Source organism: Labrus bergylta, chromosome 11 (genome assembly GCF_963930695.1).
Source record: "Labrus bergylta chromosome 11, fLabBer1.1, whole genome shotgun sequence".
Classification (NCBI taxonomy): Eukaryota; Metazoa; Chordata; class Actinopteri; order Labriformes; family Labridae; genus Labrus; species Labrus bergylta.
This window is the reverse complement of record NC_089205.1, coordinates 16,000,747-16,017,931: the sequence shown is the minus strand read 5'-3', so window position 1 is coordinate 16,017,931 and position 17,185 is coordinate 16,000,747. Positions and strand designations below refer to the sequence as shown.

General features: G+C 42.3%; 1 protein-coding gene and 1 non-coding gene across 3 annotated transcripts; both read right to left on the bottom strand.

Annotated features, from left to right (window-relative positions):
• Positions 1-152: 152 nt before the first annotated feature.
• mnta (MAX network transcriptional repressor a) lies at positions 153-15,824 on the bottom strand. Of its 2 annotated transcripts, XM_020639342.3 has the most exons (6): positions 15,540-15,824; positions 11,401-11,986; positions 11,038-11,079; positions 10,639-10,750; positions 3,237-3,429; positions 153-3,043 (listed from the first exon to the last, which is right to left on the bottom strand). In XM_020639342.3, the coding sequence occupies exons 1-6, from the start codon at positions 15,610-15,612 to the stop codon at positions 2,232-2,234; spliced, it is 1,818 nt and encodes a 605-aa protein (XP_020494998.2). In that variant the 5' UTR covers positions 15,613-15,824; the 3' UTR covers positions 153-2,231. The 2 variants fall into 2 exon arrangements, with proteins under 2 accessions (XP_020494998.2, XP_020494999.2); XM_020639343.3 differs by lacking the exon at positions 11,038-11,079.
• Positions 4,891-5,001, bottom strand: LOC136180854 (small nucleolar RNA SNORA23). The gene has a single exon (XR_010667478.1). It is a non-coding gene; the product is annotated as a small nucleolar RNA SNORA23 (small nucleolar RNA).
• Positions 15,825-17,185: the final 1,361 nt, after the last annotated feature.

The following is a 17,185-nucleotide window of genomic DNA, read 5'->3' as shown; positions in this document are numbered from 1 at the left end:
TATTATGGAGTATACTGGGGCTTTTGTTTCCTGACTTCTACCTTGAAGGCAGCGCCCTCCTGTTGCTCCGCCCCCTCAATCACAAAATAACTACAGCTGTTAAATGTGAAAATAAAAGTTTCTTTTACGTGTTAAAAAAAACAGCCTCAGACTTTTGTAAATGTAATACAATTTATTAAGTATCTTTTTTAATAAATTTGTCATTTTACATATCTTCCCAAGCTTTAAACATAATACAGTTAGATCTAAATGCAGCCCAACATTTACAGGCTATATACAACTTAAACTTTCTCCATAGGGAAAACATACAAGTATATTGTTGCTTTTTCAAGTGTCCGAATCCCTGTTTCCTTTTTTACTTTGTCTTGCTACAATGATTCCAAAATTAATCGTTCAGGATTATTTTCATGCTATCTTAATGTGGAACAAAGGTTGTTTATCTTTGAGTAAAATAAAAAAAGAAGTTTGTGCTGTTGTCATATTGAATCAGAATCAAATACAAAAACATTTGAATAAATTAGTTTCAATGGCCGGATTCAAATATGGGAAGAGGTCTGTGTTGGCATCCCCTGAAATACAGCACTAAACATGGTCCCAGGTAAAAAACAAAAAATCTAATTTACATTAAATAGAAGAAGTTATTCTTCACATGAAACAAGCAACAGTTAATCTTAAAATACAAAATTGTCTTTACATGTTACACTTTACATACACATAATACTTGAATGAAGTATAAGCAAAAGGGCAGAACATCTGTGTGCTCCTCCTCCACATCCTTTCACAGGTCAGTACATTCAGGCTTAGGAGAACACAGCATGGTGCTGATTTAGCAAGTGCTTTGCTAAACTGCAGATTTTCTGCTCAGTGACTATAACAGAAATGTTCACAGTGGTAGCTTTGGAAATTTAAAGTCTTTGCAAAAAAATAAAAATATTCAAATTGATTGTTTTTACTGTTAAAAATCACAAAACAGGGATCCTAACCCTAAGTCTGTACGACAGGACTTCAATCATTAACTCTTACATCTACTTGCTGAAGGCTGACAACCCTACTGTGGGCTCTTGTTTGTATAATAACCATCGAATTTATGCATTAACAACATTCAAACACTCCTCTTCCTCTACCATATCCCAGCAAAACAGCATTGAAACACAACTTACTACATTTTGTGGTCCCTTTTATATTCAGAATCTCATCTCAATCTACATTTGTTGTTTTTTTCATTTCAGAAGACAAGTACTAACATCCCATCTGTATATTGTGGTGTTTACATTTGGAGGGGGGGGGCATGTCGATGTACAACATTTTCTCATTTTGCATAAATAATAAAAAATCTGTGGAAAAAAACGTAACAGAATGTGTAGCTGTGCACAGTGCACACTCACCAGTATATCTGATAATAGAAACAATGAGTCTCTTTTGATTTAGCTGTTCAACTTTCAAGGGGATGTTTGAATAACACCAATCATCATATACATAGAATATCTTCATAATTAGAGAATCGTTGTATGACGTTGAACAGAACAGCCAGCAGGGGGAGCTAGTGCTGTATGCACCATTATGAAGGACTGCAGCTCCATTTCAGGAGCTTAGATTTCAGTCCGTGATTTAGCTAAAACTCTGCAGCATGTGCCTCGTCTAGAGAGGAGGAGCTCCTCTAAATCACATTCCCAATGTGCTGCTGGTTATGGCGGGTCAAGCACTCGGTGAAACTTCACCGTGATAGCCCGACATTGCCTCTTGAGTACATGTTGTACTGTTGGTTAATCCACAACACGCAGAGTGATAGTGGGAAGTCTAGCCAACAGTCAGGATGTACATAAACTCTGAACCAGGGTACTTTCATGTGAAAAAAACAACCACGGCTCTGTTATCTGCAGCAATGGATGGTGCGCCAGGGTCTTAACTTGCAAACTTCCCCAATGTATTTTACCACTTTTACTCATCATGATGACTATCAACCACATGCAGCCTGGCGTCTCTTTAATTCAGGATCAGCACTTGCAAATGCTGAGATAGACTAGTACTGAAAGAGGGTTGACTTTTGTCTTCCCCTCTTCAAAACAGCTGTACAGTCTCTGAATGATAGTGAATCTCTGTTTCTGCTCAGTGCGGTGCCCAGAAGCTCTCCTGCCCTCACTGTGGCCTTGCCTGGCCTGATCTGAGGCCTGTGGGTCTCCCCTGTCAAGGGGTGTCCCCTCCTTTTAGCCTGGTGGTCCTGTTGGTGGTGTTCAGGCCAGCTTCAGGGTGCTGATGGGAAACGGGGGCATGGTCACCATTGTCACAGGGTTGAGCACCGTCTGACCCACCAGCTGCGGGTGGTGGGTCACCATTTGGGTCTGCTTGCCAACTATGGCTGTGGTTGTTTGGCACGGCGCAGAGCCGTTGACCTGAGGGTGGGCGTGGTTCAGGGTGTGGGTGATGTGACCGACCACAGCTGGCTGTGTGACAGCCATTGACTGGGGATAGAGGCCAGGTAGATGCTGGCCCAGGTGAGCCACTGGATGCACTGTGATGTGACCAATGGGCTGGTGTGCAGGGGCTAGGTGAACAGAGGTGGTGGTGGTGGAGGGAGCCAGGTGAGCGATATGCTTCGTACCCCCTCCGTGAATGACGTGGTTGACTGCCTGGATGACTGAGGGGTGGGACACGGAAGCGTGGGCGATAACTGTGGGGTGTATGCTCGGCACAGTCACCATCTGAGTCTGGGTGGGGATCAGAGGCTGAGAGGAGATGGTGGGGTTGCAGGATGTTGTGGCTGTGAATGTGTGAGGGGCTGCAGGCTTGGGCATCATCAGTGGAGGGCTCACTTGCAGTGGCTGGAGCAGGGGTTGGTGCAGAGGGGCTTTGTGCTGGATGGAGATGTGTTGGGTGATGAAGGAGGTAGAGGTGGTGGTTATGGTGGGTGGTGGGGTTGGGATCTGAGCAGGAGTTGCACATTTGTGCAGCTCTGGTTTCATGTTTTGAGGCACAGAGGGTAAGGCAGTCTGTGGTCTAGGTGGAGTCTCATCTTCAAGGTCGTCATCCATAACGTCTTCACCTTCTGTAACAGACAAGTCACTCTGTGTTAAAACAGGATTTTGATTTTACCAGCACCTAAAATTAAATAAGGCAATTTGTTGCTGTAGTATTTTTTTTTGCATACTGGAGCATATATAAAATAATAGAGTCTTCACATAAATACAACAGCAGCCCTGTAGCCCCTCCATTACTTCCACCCTGACTGTCAACCTCACCTGAGGCAGTGGAGGTGGAGGCCTGGTCCTCTTCAGGCTGGACTGTCTGACGGAGCACACGGTCGATCTCAATCACATCCATCCATTGGCTCAGCTCATTCTTCAGCTCTGCTAAGCGCTGCTGCGTGGCGATCTTCTCTCTGGCCAGTCGCTCCATGTCGTGCTCGTACTCCTTCTCTTTCCGCTTCAGCGTCTGAAAGATGATGAGACAAGATTGTGAAGAAAAAAAAAAAAAAAAAAAAAAAAGCCCAACTCTTCAATCTTTGCCTTGAGCAGATAGTGTGGGCTGCTGTCGGTAAACACGCATCTGATTACCAGTTCATGAAGTTCACTTCCTGTGAAATTCAATACACCGATCTGGGGATACTTCTTGTCTTTTATAGTTCTGCTGATTGTGTCCAACAGGTGTCGATTCTTCATCATGCTCGTGTTTTAGGCTTTAATCTTTTGTGTTTGACTATGTAATAATTATTTAAGTACATCATTAGTGGTATGTTAAAAAGGTTTGACAGATTATCGAGGCAAAAACAAGATATTAGCAGGACAGCTAGTGTCTGCTGTGATTTATATCAGGCTACAGTCTGGCTCAGTGTCTCCATCTGCTCCACATATGACACAACGATTAAATGACTGCATCAATGCAATCTGTAAATCTCCATCTATGACTGATACAAGAATGGTAATCTGTCAGATTATTTCAAATGTAGGTGGTACAATGGGAAAGCAACAACAAAAAGATGAATTATGGATACTTCTGTTCGGGTTCCAACACAGGACAGGATAGTCACGGAGCAGGTATTTTGACAAAAGGTATTATTAACACATTTTATGACACCGCCACCATTTCAACAGCACAAACGCTAAATAATAACGAAGCAGCAGCATCTTTTTCATACAAGAAAATTCTGTATTAAGCATCAGTCAAACAACAAACGATGCCTAACCTTGTTTTAGCTTAAGTTGGGTAATTCTGTCCTTCTTAAATACCAGAAGATTCATGAGAAACTGTGTACCTGTTGCTATAAATACTAAAGACTCGCACCCTTCATTAATGCCTGTGTGAAAGAATCCAACAAATAATGATTTAAAAATAAACCTGTGACCAGAGGCTGTGTGCAGGGAGCAAACTAACAGAGCTACAAGAGAAGGAGGGAAGGAGGAGGTGGAGGAGGCAAGTATGTGAAAGGGAGGGGCAGGAGGTGCTTCCAGGCAGTAGCCCTCTGTGACCTAATTTCCCTTAAACCGTCAGCTGACACGAGCCAAAACCAAACAAACTGAGCCAAACTTCCTTGTACGCAGCAACAGGGGGAAACTTTAAAGATGTTTGAAAACCATCAACCAAAACTATGAGGAAAAAAACAGAACCTAATAAATAACTGCTGAATTTGGCAGTACAGATCAGATCGATTTAACTCGGTTAGAGCTTAGTGTTTTGAAGTTGTGTACTACGTAATTTTATTTTTTACATTTTAAGTTTGTATTGCACAAATTCAACAGCTTAAATAAAGCCTTGGGTGGGCTATCGGGAAATGACAATGTGTGAAACCTGTAACCAGCAACCTGATGACTCAGGGTCATAAAGAGTGGACTTCCTGTTAGTGTTCATGCCTCCGTGTATTAGTTTCTGTGAGGGGAGGTGTGTGTGTGTGTGTGTGTGTGTGTGTGTGTGTGTGTGTGTGTGTGTGTGTGTGTGTGTGTGTGTGTGTGTGTATACACACACACACACACACACACACACACACACACACTATACACACATAATATATATGTGTGTGTGTGTGAGTGAGAGGGACAGAGAGAGTTAAAAGTAAATGTGGATGTCATTGTGTTTGTCGACTGGGGATTTAAAGGCTTGATCACGTATGTAGCTGAAGTGTTGTTTATTATTTGTATGTAGATAAGACTTCTGTTAGCGGGAACTGTGCTTGTATAACTACTGTACAAATGTATATAAATAGCAAAGGGGGACAAAAGGCGGGCCTTGTGTAATTCGGCACCTGTCTCTGGTCCTTATCCAGGATTAGAAATGCATGGGCCAAGCAGTCTGTGCCCGGACTCTGTCCCATGTGGGCTGATTTCAGTTCCCTTGCACACACAAATACAAACTGAGAGGAAGTCCTGCGCATGTCTGAGTTTGGCAGAGGAAAGATATGAAAAGAACACAATTAATCCTAAATAAATCCACATAAATGAGCTTTTAATCTGGTTATTAAACTGAAGAGTTCTGCTTTGATTACACGCAAATACTGATCAAAATCCAATAATGAAATATCAGCGGAAAGTTTTCTTCACACACACAGCAGTAACTTTCCACATTTCACTTAAATCATGTTACTGTATGACCCATACGTGTCGCGTGATATGGGTAATCTTAACTCTCTCTTCAATACCTTTAATTCGAACCTAATCAATACTTTGGTTGGATGATGTAATAGGGCTGATATTAGACCATCTCAGAAACATAGCTGTAATGTATGTTTAACAGGTATCAACCGTTATGCTAGTACAACATCTGTGTACATATTTTATCATACATCATACATTTGTTTAGAAAATGAGTTTGTTAGTGTATAATGCACAATCCTAATAGAAAAGGTCTCCCTTCATGCCAGCCCCCAAAAATCACTTTTTCTCTCTTATATTGGTATACCATACATATCATTCGGAATCAAACTGTGTTGTTTATGACAACCACACCCCACCCCACACACAAACACATACAGTGGTCGAGAGCTTCTGGAAAACCACAAAAGTTCAAACAATGACGTCATTGTATTCGACAGCCTTTGAAAGCAGAGAAATCTAATATTATGGAAATAGGTTTTGATCTAGAGCTTGATGAGCTTGTTGCTGATGAATGGAAACCATGTGCACTTTAACATGCACTCATAGACATCTGGACACAGATATGTAACACCAGCCATCAACAGCCACTCCGCCAATCAGTGAAGCTGCTGATTTGTGTTCCTCAGTCTGAATACACCAACAGTATCCATAGTCTCCACTCACGATGTACTGAAATGCCCCTGTCTTTGGTCGTCATGGAAACAGCTGAAAAACCTTCTTAAGGCTTCCTTTGTGACCCAAACGACCGCGCACTCCTTTATGTTCCCGTTCTGTGTAATTTTCCCTGGAAGCATTTAAGTATGTACTGCAGAGTTCTGAAACTCAACCTGGTTGTAATCATGAGAAAGATTTTCCACCTGCATGGAGATTTGACTTTCTGATACACAAACAAGCACACTTATGTCATCACCTGTCTGTCTCAAAAGGATTGTCTGAAAGGCAGAAATCAGGGAATGAAGAGTGAACAGAATATGTGATACGTGGACTGTAATGGTTGGCTGTCTCCCTGTTACCCTCGCCGTTTAGCCAGCAGCCTTTACGTGAGTGGAACCACAACTGTGCATGCCTCCAACTATGACTCATGGAGATGGAAAAGGCTCCACAAAATCAGGAGCACACTGAACTCTAATGGTACACGGAGCATGTCTCTTTATAGACAGCTAGTCTCCGATTAACCAGGAAAACCTGATTGTCGAGTACATCACAGATGGATCCTGCATTACTTCATCAGCCTGTTAATCATGTCAGCAGGTTGGTAGGACGCAAGGTGCCAAGTACCTTTTGTTTCCCCCGCGCATGCCCCCCGCCTCAGTCTCGTTTGCATGTGAAAATCTGGATCAGTACAGGCCTCGGCTGCATTGTGTGTGTGTGTGTGTGTGTGTGTGTGTGTGTGTGTGCGCGCGCCGCACGCACAAGGTAAACACCGCTCAAGCGCTGTCACAAGCAATGCGAGTGCCGAGCACATGGCCCCACAGAGAATGAGGGGGGGGGGCGGCAGATAGCGGGGGATTGAAAGAGAGCAATACAAGCTGTACTCACTGACTCATTTCTGCAGCAGACGGCACAAGGCTGGGTTTTTTAAAGGGCCAGATACACAGGAGGCCACGTTGCAGACATGCTGCCTGGCCTGGTTCACTGATCAGGCTTCTTTAAGGAGGTCTTGTGACAGTCTCGTAACCATAAACCCTTGTCTCACAGTGCCTTCAAGCTGGAACCGTAAACCTCACATGGTGCCTCATTGCAACAATAAAAGGCCTGTCTTTGTATGAATATATTCCACTTCTATAACATTTCTGTGTGCAAACCTGTGCTGGTAATAAGTGACCTAATTTTACCTCATTGTGGCTGAGGACTGGCTGACCAAGCTTCTGTACATGACGTCCACAGTGTGACATGATATAGCCGTTTCATTCCCTGTAAATCACCTGAGCAGAAAAATATATTTCCCCCCCCCAGAAAATTGTAATTTTCCTGGAGAAAGATTCTTATACTAGTACAGCAGATGTAAGTCACTGAGTTTGAATTCAGTCTTGCCTCAGACCAATAAAAGAGGAAAGTGTCAATGAGAATTCAAAGAGACTGAGCTGGGACCTGCTGAAATAAACCTTGAAACTCGAAAGTCTGATTATCTTTCATGTTGAAGGCTGAATGAATCCGAAAATGTCAAAGCAATCAATGCAACTCCTTTTTTGTTCGAAGGCAATTCTTACGAGGTTTGATAATTTATGCCAAGTTAAATGTCATTTATTTGAAATGCTTAAACATATATCCTACTTCCTCAGTCTCTCTAATTAAATCTTTCATAAGCAGTGGAGGAACAACTTCCGTCGGCTTTGGAGGGGGAACTGAAGCGCGAGAGGAGTAAACCGAGCCTAATGTTTACCGCTCAATGTTCCCTCCCTGCTGCTGGCAGCTAAGCCCAATGTTACGACGAGTCCTGCGTGTTGCAGTGTTGGGCGGAGGCCCAGCACGGGGGATGACGTCACGCGGCTCAGGCTAGCCATGTGCTTGCTGCTCATGTGGCCTTAAAAGCTCAGGATGGAGGGAGGAGAGGAGGGGGGGGAGCAGAGAGGAGGAGCTCTGATGCACCAGGGCTTACTTTGCAGCCTTTGCTTTCTTAGCAACACTGTGGGCTTCAGGGAGATCCTTTAGAAACGAGATATGGTTCATATAAATGTTATAGCCCTGTTTACATGAAGACAAAAAATGAAAAAGAGCAAAGTAAGCTTTTTATAAGTGTGTTCAAGGTCGTGTTTACTGCGACGTTTTAAACTGAACTGGAACGAGGAAGTGAAACTTGAACTACAAGCCTGTGACTTTCTATGTAAAAACGATTTAAAAAAACAACTATAACATATACTTTTCACATTGACGCAGAAGACAACAGTCTAGATAAATCAAATCATATGGGATGCTGAGTCTAAAGCCTCTTGTTTGATCCTCTCCTGAGCTCATTTTTGTTGATGTGTGCAGGCTGCCTCTGGAGGGGGGGCAGAGGGAGGAGGCAGTTTTCAGGGAGAGAGAGGTGTGTGCAGGCAGGACATGCCTCTGTACCACCCATGTCAAGATGACAGCGTGTTCACATGTTTTTTTGTTCTGTTTTAGCCTCCTTTAACCTTTAAGTTCCCTTTTTTTTACCACACCCCTCCTTAAACTAAACAACCAGCCAGACCAGTCAAAGATTAAGACAAAGAGGAATGCAAGACAAAACTTACAAACAAAAGATTAACTCATCTGACCTACAGTAGAAGACCTACAGACCTACAGTAGAAGCTCTGAATGTGATGCATCTAGCTTCACCCCATGAGGATTTGCAGTTGACACTTTGTGAGAAAGATGGTTATTCTTCTCCTCGTCTGCAGTTAGTAGCTCTAGGTCTAGCCCAACTGTTGAGAGGCAGGTCAGTCAGCCAGTTGCAGGCAGCACACTGAGCACTGTGTTACTTAATCACACAGAGAGGGGGCAGAGGGAGGGAGATTGGGTGATGAGCTCTGCACCCACGTTGTCCTAGTTTCCACACGCACTGAGGAACAACAAGACTGCTGCTGCTGCTCAATGCACTGAATCAGCAGCACACCGTCCTCAGCAACATTTACACGAGTAATCCTTCAACGCAGCTATATCATGACAAAACAGATGAACTACAACAGGTTGTTTCATACAGAGATATCAATGTGCACATTGAATTAGAGCATAGGCTAACATGCATAGTTGTCTGACTTCAAACTCCGACCCATATGATGACACATTCAAATACAAAAAGAAAGAAGAAAAAAAAATCTGCTAGGAAGCTGGAAAATAATGAAATTAATCTCCGCACAATAACACCAAAATACTTCTTAGATTGCAACACCTTGGTCCAGGTTGAACTTTATGTTTAAAGCTGCCACCCTACAGTATCTATCTATAGGATAAAAAAAATGACCCGCTGTGACACGCTCAACAGTCGGACAAGTCAAACTAGGTCAGTGGTGGACCTTTGCACCAGCTGTTTACAACCACCACATTCACTCAGCAAGTGCCTGACTCAAGCACATGGTGAGACAGTTGTGGACATGGCAGATATTCCTAATATTAATCATAGAGTCGCTTAAAGATTAGATGAAGAAGTTTCCTCAGGAGAGGAGGGTCAAAACTCCTCTGCTAAAGCTCCATTTCTATACTTTTTTGAAAATAAAATAGATTGTATGTGCCAGAGAAAAGGCTTATTTCTCTTGCATTTGTTTAATCAGTTAGTACATTCCTGTGTTTTCTGCGTCATATGCAAGCTCTTTCAACGTTTGAACATGCTTCTGTTGTATGCATTTCCTCTTGAACCCTTTTCTCACACTGCAGCATGGCAACATAAGAATGGATGTTCAGTGGTTCAGCAGTTATCCCATGTGCCAATGAATCTGTATAAACAAGTTGTAGCAAGATTCACAAGCATGCATGACAAATGCAGCACACACGCCAAAGTCAGCAGACTGATAATAATTGCTCCTCAATTAGGAGACGATTTGGTTTGCAGGCCTTGCCAAACATATAGCAAACACTTTGTAATAAAGTACAGTGTTTCTGTTGGTTTGCAGCTTTGGGGGGGGGGTGGGGAGGTGCGGGCAGACGGACGCTGACACAAACACTTGAAGGAATCTTGGTGTTCATGCGTTACTTTTAATGACAAGTCCTGTTCTATCGGAAAGGTATCCTTAAATGACTTCTTTCCCTGATTTCCGACTCTATCCACTATCCTCTCTCTACAATAAAGGCACAAAAATTAACATGACCTTCAAGGGGGAGGAGGTGGTCCGTTGGGGGAGGCGGGCCGCCCCCCTAATATAATGGTAGGGGAAACACTGAAAGTATGCTCCCCAGCTCCAAATTACCCCAGCATTAACGCACATCTTCACAGCCTGAGCAACTTGCATTACAAAAAGGAATGACAAGTAGTTTGAGCGCTGGCCTAAATGGTGAAACTGGCTGATGCACAGTGCTATTCTCCCCATCAGACATATAACTACATGTCATATCACTCACACATGAAGTGATTAAGACTTGTTCAAACCCAGCAGCTCACCTGAATGTATCTCAGTGCACTTCTCAGCACACACAGATTGGACGTCTTCTTCTCGTCTATGTTCGGGATGTTTTTCTTCAGCGTCTCGAAGCACTCCTTTAAGTGTGCTCGTCTATTGGACACAAGACACAGACGGGGGATTTTAGACGGGACAAATGGTAGAGCCCCACTAGGCTTTAATCTTGTGATTACAACAACACAATTTCAACAAAGAAAAAAGCTTCGCAAACAAAGAAAAAGTACTGTGACAAATCAAAAAAAAGAATCGATCAGTTTAAGAATAAACTTAAACCTTTCACATAGAAACCATATGAACAATATGACATTACTTTGTGTGATGGTACACTATCGGATCTCTCACTGTGTAAGGAGGCCCTATGGTAGACAGGCTGAACCCACCTGTTTTTCTCAAGCTTGTTATGCACCTCTCTTGTGCCTGCCCTGTAAGAGCACAAACGAGAGCACAGTAAGAATTTGGTGTCAAAAAGGGCAGTGTGAAGAGAAGACTCAACATAAACAAAAGAAGAGTTGGATTACTTTGTTGCCTGCAGTTAATTTAGTGACAGCACTCTTCTGTGCATCTCCAATATAAAGTAACACTAAAGTTAAAGAACTTATAAAATAGCCTGACAATGTTAAATATTGGGGTTTAGGAAGCTAAAAAAAAACTTGTGAATCCTTTAAGATGGATACATCTTTTGCAAAAAAAAGAAATCTTTATGACTATTTTGATTCTAAACAAGCAAATGTGTTTACACTCACCCTCCAGGCCTCTTCTTGTTGTCTAGCTGGCGGCCGTCATCAGGAGGACTCCCCCGGCTGATGGGGCCGTTCTGCAGAGGAGCCTGCTGGAGCACAGGGCCCAGCTGGGGGAGTAAGGCGTGTTGCTGTGGGGGTGAGACGATGGAGCCAGAATAGCGCTGAACCAGCTGAGGGTGCGTCTGCTTCTGTAGTTTAGTATTGCTGATCGGTGCGATGATTTGCGGCTGTTGGAGGTGGTTCTGTATCACCTTGTGGTTGTTGGTTGGCGCAGAGGGCGGGTGGTCAGGTTTGGGTTGTGGAGAGCGTGGCAGAGTGGCAGCGGGTGGGGGAGCTGCAGGAGGGGAGAGTGTTGCGATAGGCTGGGTGGGTGAGCCTGTGGGATTGGGGGTGACAACAGGGATGGGTATGACAGTGATGGGCATGGAGGGTGGCGGCAGAGAGGGCGGTATGGGTGCCTGGTGGCACTCAATGCGGAACTCGTCTGCTTTGGAAACATGGTTGGTGTGGATTGTTGTGTTATAGTTCACATCAGAACGCCTTTGCTCTGCCAACAGCTCCAGCCGCTGCTTCTCCTTCAGTTCATCCTCTGTGGACAGAACGGAGGCGGGTTAACAGAAACAGCTTAAGAGTTTCCTCTAGTACACACTTCAGGTACCGGGATAGTCTCCTGCTGTAAGGTGCATGTGTGAACAACCAGATCAGCAAGATTTCAGGGGACTATCCTCCAGAATTCCTCTAGATATTTTGTAGGAGATCACACGTGAATGCGATATATAGATTTAAAAGTATAGTTTTTACATTTACAAAATTCTATCAAGCCCAATGCTCCAGAATGAAATAGATTCTAGTTCTAATAGAGATGCTGTATATCCTGCTGTAATGTCACCCAGCCACAGTCTACTGACCCCATTGTGCAGTAGAAGTGGGTGCAGGTCTACTCTACTCCTGCAGAAAAAGAGACGCCACGATGAGGGAACCCTTACCCCCCCCATCTTTAATGTGTGTGTTTGATGATGGCTTTAGTTAACGTTTTATGTAACAATAGCCAGGATACAAATACCTGAAAGTTTTTAAGAGTAAAATACAAACATGTTTGGGAAGTAAACTGCTAGTGGAGATAACTCCTGATAAGATCGTTCTGTTGTTACAGTTTATGTGTGAAAGTGCAGTATTTTGACAAAAAAAGGTTCTTCATCAGCCTTGTCTTACTATCCATTCATATTAAAGGAAACCCCTCCATTAAGGTGCTGTCATGTTTCTATGTCAGCAGTGATGTTCAGAGTTAGAAGTTATTATTAGTATGAGATGGACCAGGGTCTGAACACTGCTCCTTTCACTACAGCGCTACACTAGACGATGTAATTACATGTCAAGAGGTTAATTATAAAGCAACTGAAAATGCCATAATATTATTTAAATTATAGGCAAATGAAAGCATGCACACTTAAAAGTTTGTTCGCAATAAACAAGATTTGATAGAAAATATGTCGTTAAGAATAAGTGTGACTGAGAGGTGTAGGCCGAAAAAACGTTAGTCTTAAGTTAGGGTGAACCTTTTTGTGATAATACACTCATATATGTGACCGATACTGCTAAAAAAGTTCCATCAAAAGTGAAATTTCTGTTTGAAACTAAGCATTTTGAAATATCCGAGTCCCTCACTGGTAATAATGTACCGTAAAAGTCTAGCAGTTAAGAAGTTCAAAGTTTAGGAACTTAATAGCCCTGTTAGCTCAAACATAAATACACAAGCACATGAACACACACAATCAAAGCCTGGGGGCAGTTATATTTTGTGAGCATGTAAAAATCATGTGAAAGAGGAAGTAGACATTTCCACTGCATGAAAACAGTTAAATAGTATCACATCCAACAGTTAGGTCTTTCACTTTCTGCTGTGTGTATTTGTGACGCTGCAGTGGCATTACTTTGCCTCAAAGTCAAAACAAGTAGAAAAGAACAAGATGTTCTGGCCGCTGTGCTATGCAGCTTTTGTTAGATGCTGAATGCCACATTATAAGAGATCATTTAGCATTGTGGTGCCGACACACACATAAGGCCGAGGAGAGTCTTTTATAAAGACTCACTTATAACACTTATAAAAACAAGAGGGTTTTCTATAGACGTTATATAACTGCAGCAGCACACAGAAACACTGGCCTACTTTCTGCACAGTGACCTGCTCTACAGTAGCAGGAAGGAGGGAGGGAGGGAGGGAGGGAGGGAGGGGGTGAGGGAGAGGGGAGGACTCTGCTCTCTCAATGCAGCATGGCACGAGGAGCTGGGAGAGGGAGAGGCAGGAACTCTCACTCCGAGTCGCTCGGAATATCACTGATGCTGTCATTCAGATAAAGGTGAAAAACAACTGCCCTCTTCAGAGACTGTTAAATCGCTGGGTGCAAACACTTGTTAAGATGTTAAGGATGTTTTTATACGAGCTAGCTCATACAGCACTCGCATTTATAATGTACTAAACTAGTAGTTGTCTTGGAGAGTGATCAGTTAAGAAAATTGTATCTTGAACTGATTTCATACTTTTGCAGACATTGAAGATTGGTTAAGGGTTAGTCCACGCTCAAGCAGTCAAATGTGAAGCTACAACATTATCTTTACAGTCAAGCTGGAGTATTAATAACTTCACTTTCTAGGGATTGATTAACAACCTTTACACTAAACCACTGTTATCGTCTTGTGTTAACTGGAAACGGGGTGGTTTAATTCAAATTGAAAATGACAACATGTTATAGAACATTACTAATACCAAGGTAGCCCATTTGGCAGACAGCCACATACTGAGACGACGTTGATGACAGATTACACTCTATGTTTAAAAGGTGTTTATTGTTCATGGATGTAAGACAGTCGAAGTATGTGTTCTGTCTTATAGTTTAGCTTTCCATTAATCACTGTAGGCCTACTTAAAAAAGAAATCACTGCTGTATTGTAAAAAATAAACATAGGGAAAGTGGAAAGATGCACATATTTGGAAACCATAAAATTTAACTGGGAATAACACGTTGTTGTAATAAATTATTCAATTAAATGTTTTTATTCTTATTAGTTTTGATTGTGGAAAAAAAAAAACACTGATAATGTGTTTTATGTTTTTTTCCTTTTTTGGACATATAACACACAAGTGAGTTTTTGGTAGATTTTCTGCGCGCGGTAGTGACTCATCTTCTTCATAAACAATCTTTGGAAGGGGTAGCCCGGGCACGCACGTGGTGAAAGGGGCGGGGCCCGACCCCCCTCGGTGGCTCTTGCATGTAGGCGCGGCTGGTTGGTACACGTCATCGACAGACATTCAAAGCTCCACGAGCGTCTGAGAAGGCGAGGGAGTAAATTTTTTTTTTTTTTTTAAAGACACAAACACGGACTGAAACATGAAGGAACACGGTGTTTTTTAAAACTACAAAACGTCGTGCGAAGATGCAGGGTGTGAAATTATTGAGCACAGGTAGATGTAGGGGGGGAAGCCTGATTAACAGATGCCCCGCAGACGATGTCAGGTCATTATGTAAAACAAGCTTGGCTTTCTCTGCGCCACCGCCCTTTACAACCCCCCCCCCCCCTCCTCCTCCTCCTCCCTCCTTCACCCCATGTTTTTTTTGTTTTGTTGTACTTAAATGTTTGGTAGCAGTGCGATGAATAAACTGACCAGCAAAAGAAGGACAAATGAACCTCAATGATGTTGTTTACGTATCTGTATCTACTGCAGGTTTCAATGCAGTAACCCCTGATACCGCAGAGCCCCTGTGTGTGTGTGTGTTTATAAGCTCCTGTGACCAGCTGCGATTTAGGTTAAGATACAGTAACACCGAAGAGTCGATACTATTCTGCAATGCGTCTGCACATACAAATGAATTTTGAAGTAAAACTAAAATGTCACTGCCGCACTTAACCACAGTCATTCTTGTAGTTTTAATATTTAATTCAACAGCAAAAATCTGGTGATTTTCAAAGCCTAAGAAGGCTTTAAACCCTGCACTGTATTTAGTTCATGACTGGTTAAACCTGGTTCTTCTTTAACTCGGTACTTTTTTTCTCCACTTAGCTGTTGAGTGTTTCACATGTAGTATTTCATCGTTGCCACCGCTGTTGAGAAATAAATCTTATTTTTTAATAAAATACCAACTTACCACGTGCTTTCTGTTGTTGCTGGGCTTGCAATTCCAAAAACTTGGCTGCTTCAAGAAGCGTTTCGATGCTCATTTCTGTCCAGTTAGAATGACCGTGGCTTTATTTTTTATTTATTTGTTTTGTCAAGAGACAGACGATAAAGCAAAATGTGCCTGAGCACTACGGAAGAGAGAGAGAGAGGTTCCCAGTGTTTCAAAAAAAAAAAAAAAAAGGCTGGAAAAATGGAAATCGGATACCCCCCTCTGTAGAAACTCTACCACTTACGTAGGAGAGTTACAAACAAGATGGCGCTCAAAGTAGTGGGAACAAATAAGGTTTGTGAATCACGCAGCGTTTGTAGCCGCCCACAGACCCACACGCTCCCCTCCCATGCTCACCAGCGAGAAAACAACAAAACACGGACAAATAACCCGGATGGGATGAATACCTGTGACGGACACGAAGCACGTTTCGCGAGCTGAGTCACGTCCGCCAGGGTTGTAAAAAAAAAAAAGAACTGGTCACTGACTCGCATATCAATAAAAATAAATTGGTTTTCATTTTAGAAAAATAAATCCCCTAAAAACATCGAGCGCATTTCGGTCTTTTGTGTGTTGCTTGCTTAATATTCACAGTCTATGTTTGCTTATCGTACACATTCAACAGTGTGAAGCTGCAGGAAAGACCCCAATACAATAATGCTCATTTATTGTTACAAATAGCGTTTTTCATAAATTGCATTTCATCGTTTTCCTCCCCTTTAGTCGTATTTATGTGTGCCTGTTGCTTTCGGAAATAGGTTTAGAAACGCAACAGGCTTTTCTTTTTCTACCTATGATGTTTGAATTATTATTTACAGTCTATGGTTTGAATCTAATACTTGTTGTTGCTTCGTGCCTGTTGATGTCACCGACAATGGCCGCAAATTACTAGTAACCATGACTGCGGAACATTTACATTTCACTGATGTGTTGTTGTTCTTCACGCTGATTGGTGGATAACAATGCAATGCACACATGGATACAGGCAGTGTTGTGTGCTGCATCTACCTGCGTTTTCACTCGAGACGCAGGTATTTCAGGTGAGACGAATAGGGATGAATCGGAAATAGTTTCATAACGATGTAAAACAAAATCTCAGCCTTGTGTTTTGTGGATTGGTTTTGTGTATGAGGGTCTAATATCCAACTAAGAACATGCCCTTAGCTGCTACTATTTACTTTTGCCTTCATACATTAGGACACTTTTGAGAAATAGTTGTTTCCCCATTAGTGAAGAGTAACTTTTGTACTGAATAAGGTGTCAAAATATAACATAAGTTCCTCTTTGTTAAAATCCCTGGGGAGACCTTAAGCTGCAACATGAAAATGATGAACATATATTGCTGCAACAATAATCAACTTTCAGTAATATATGTTTTATATAATGGTCCATTTTGAATAGTAGATTATATCTTGCACTTTTAATTTTGACATCTGTCCATGAATGCCGGCCATAAGTCCTGTGTGAATTACAAGCCTATGCATTCGAGTATAACAGAATGTAAACCTTATTAATGAAGTATGGATAAAATAAAAAAATTACAATATATTCTAATCAACTAGATATATGAGGGGGAATTCAGATAACAATAGACAAACCCTAACCCCGCTACCATATTGCATTGT

Bases quoted from the DNA above. Each gene is read 5' to 3' on its own strand.
- mnta (XM_020639342.3), bottom strand. From the start codon at position 15,612: ATGAGCATCGAAACGCTTCTTGAAGCAGCCAAGTTTTTGGAATTGCAA. The intron at 11,080-11,400 runs GTGAGTGTAAAC...GTGCTCTTACAG, and splicing joins AACAAGAAGAGGCCTGGAGG to GGCAGGCACAAGAGAGGTGC. The intron at 3,044-3,236 runs GTGAGGTTGACA...TGTCTGTTACAG, and splicing joins CTCCACCTCCACTGCCTCAG to AAGGTGAAGACGTTATGGAT.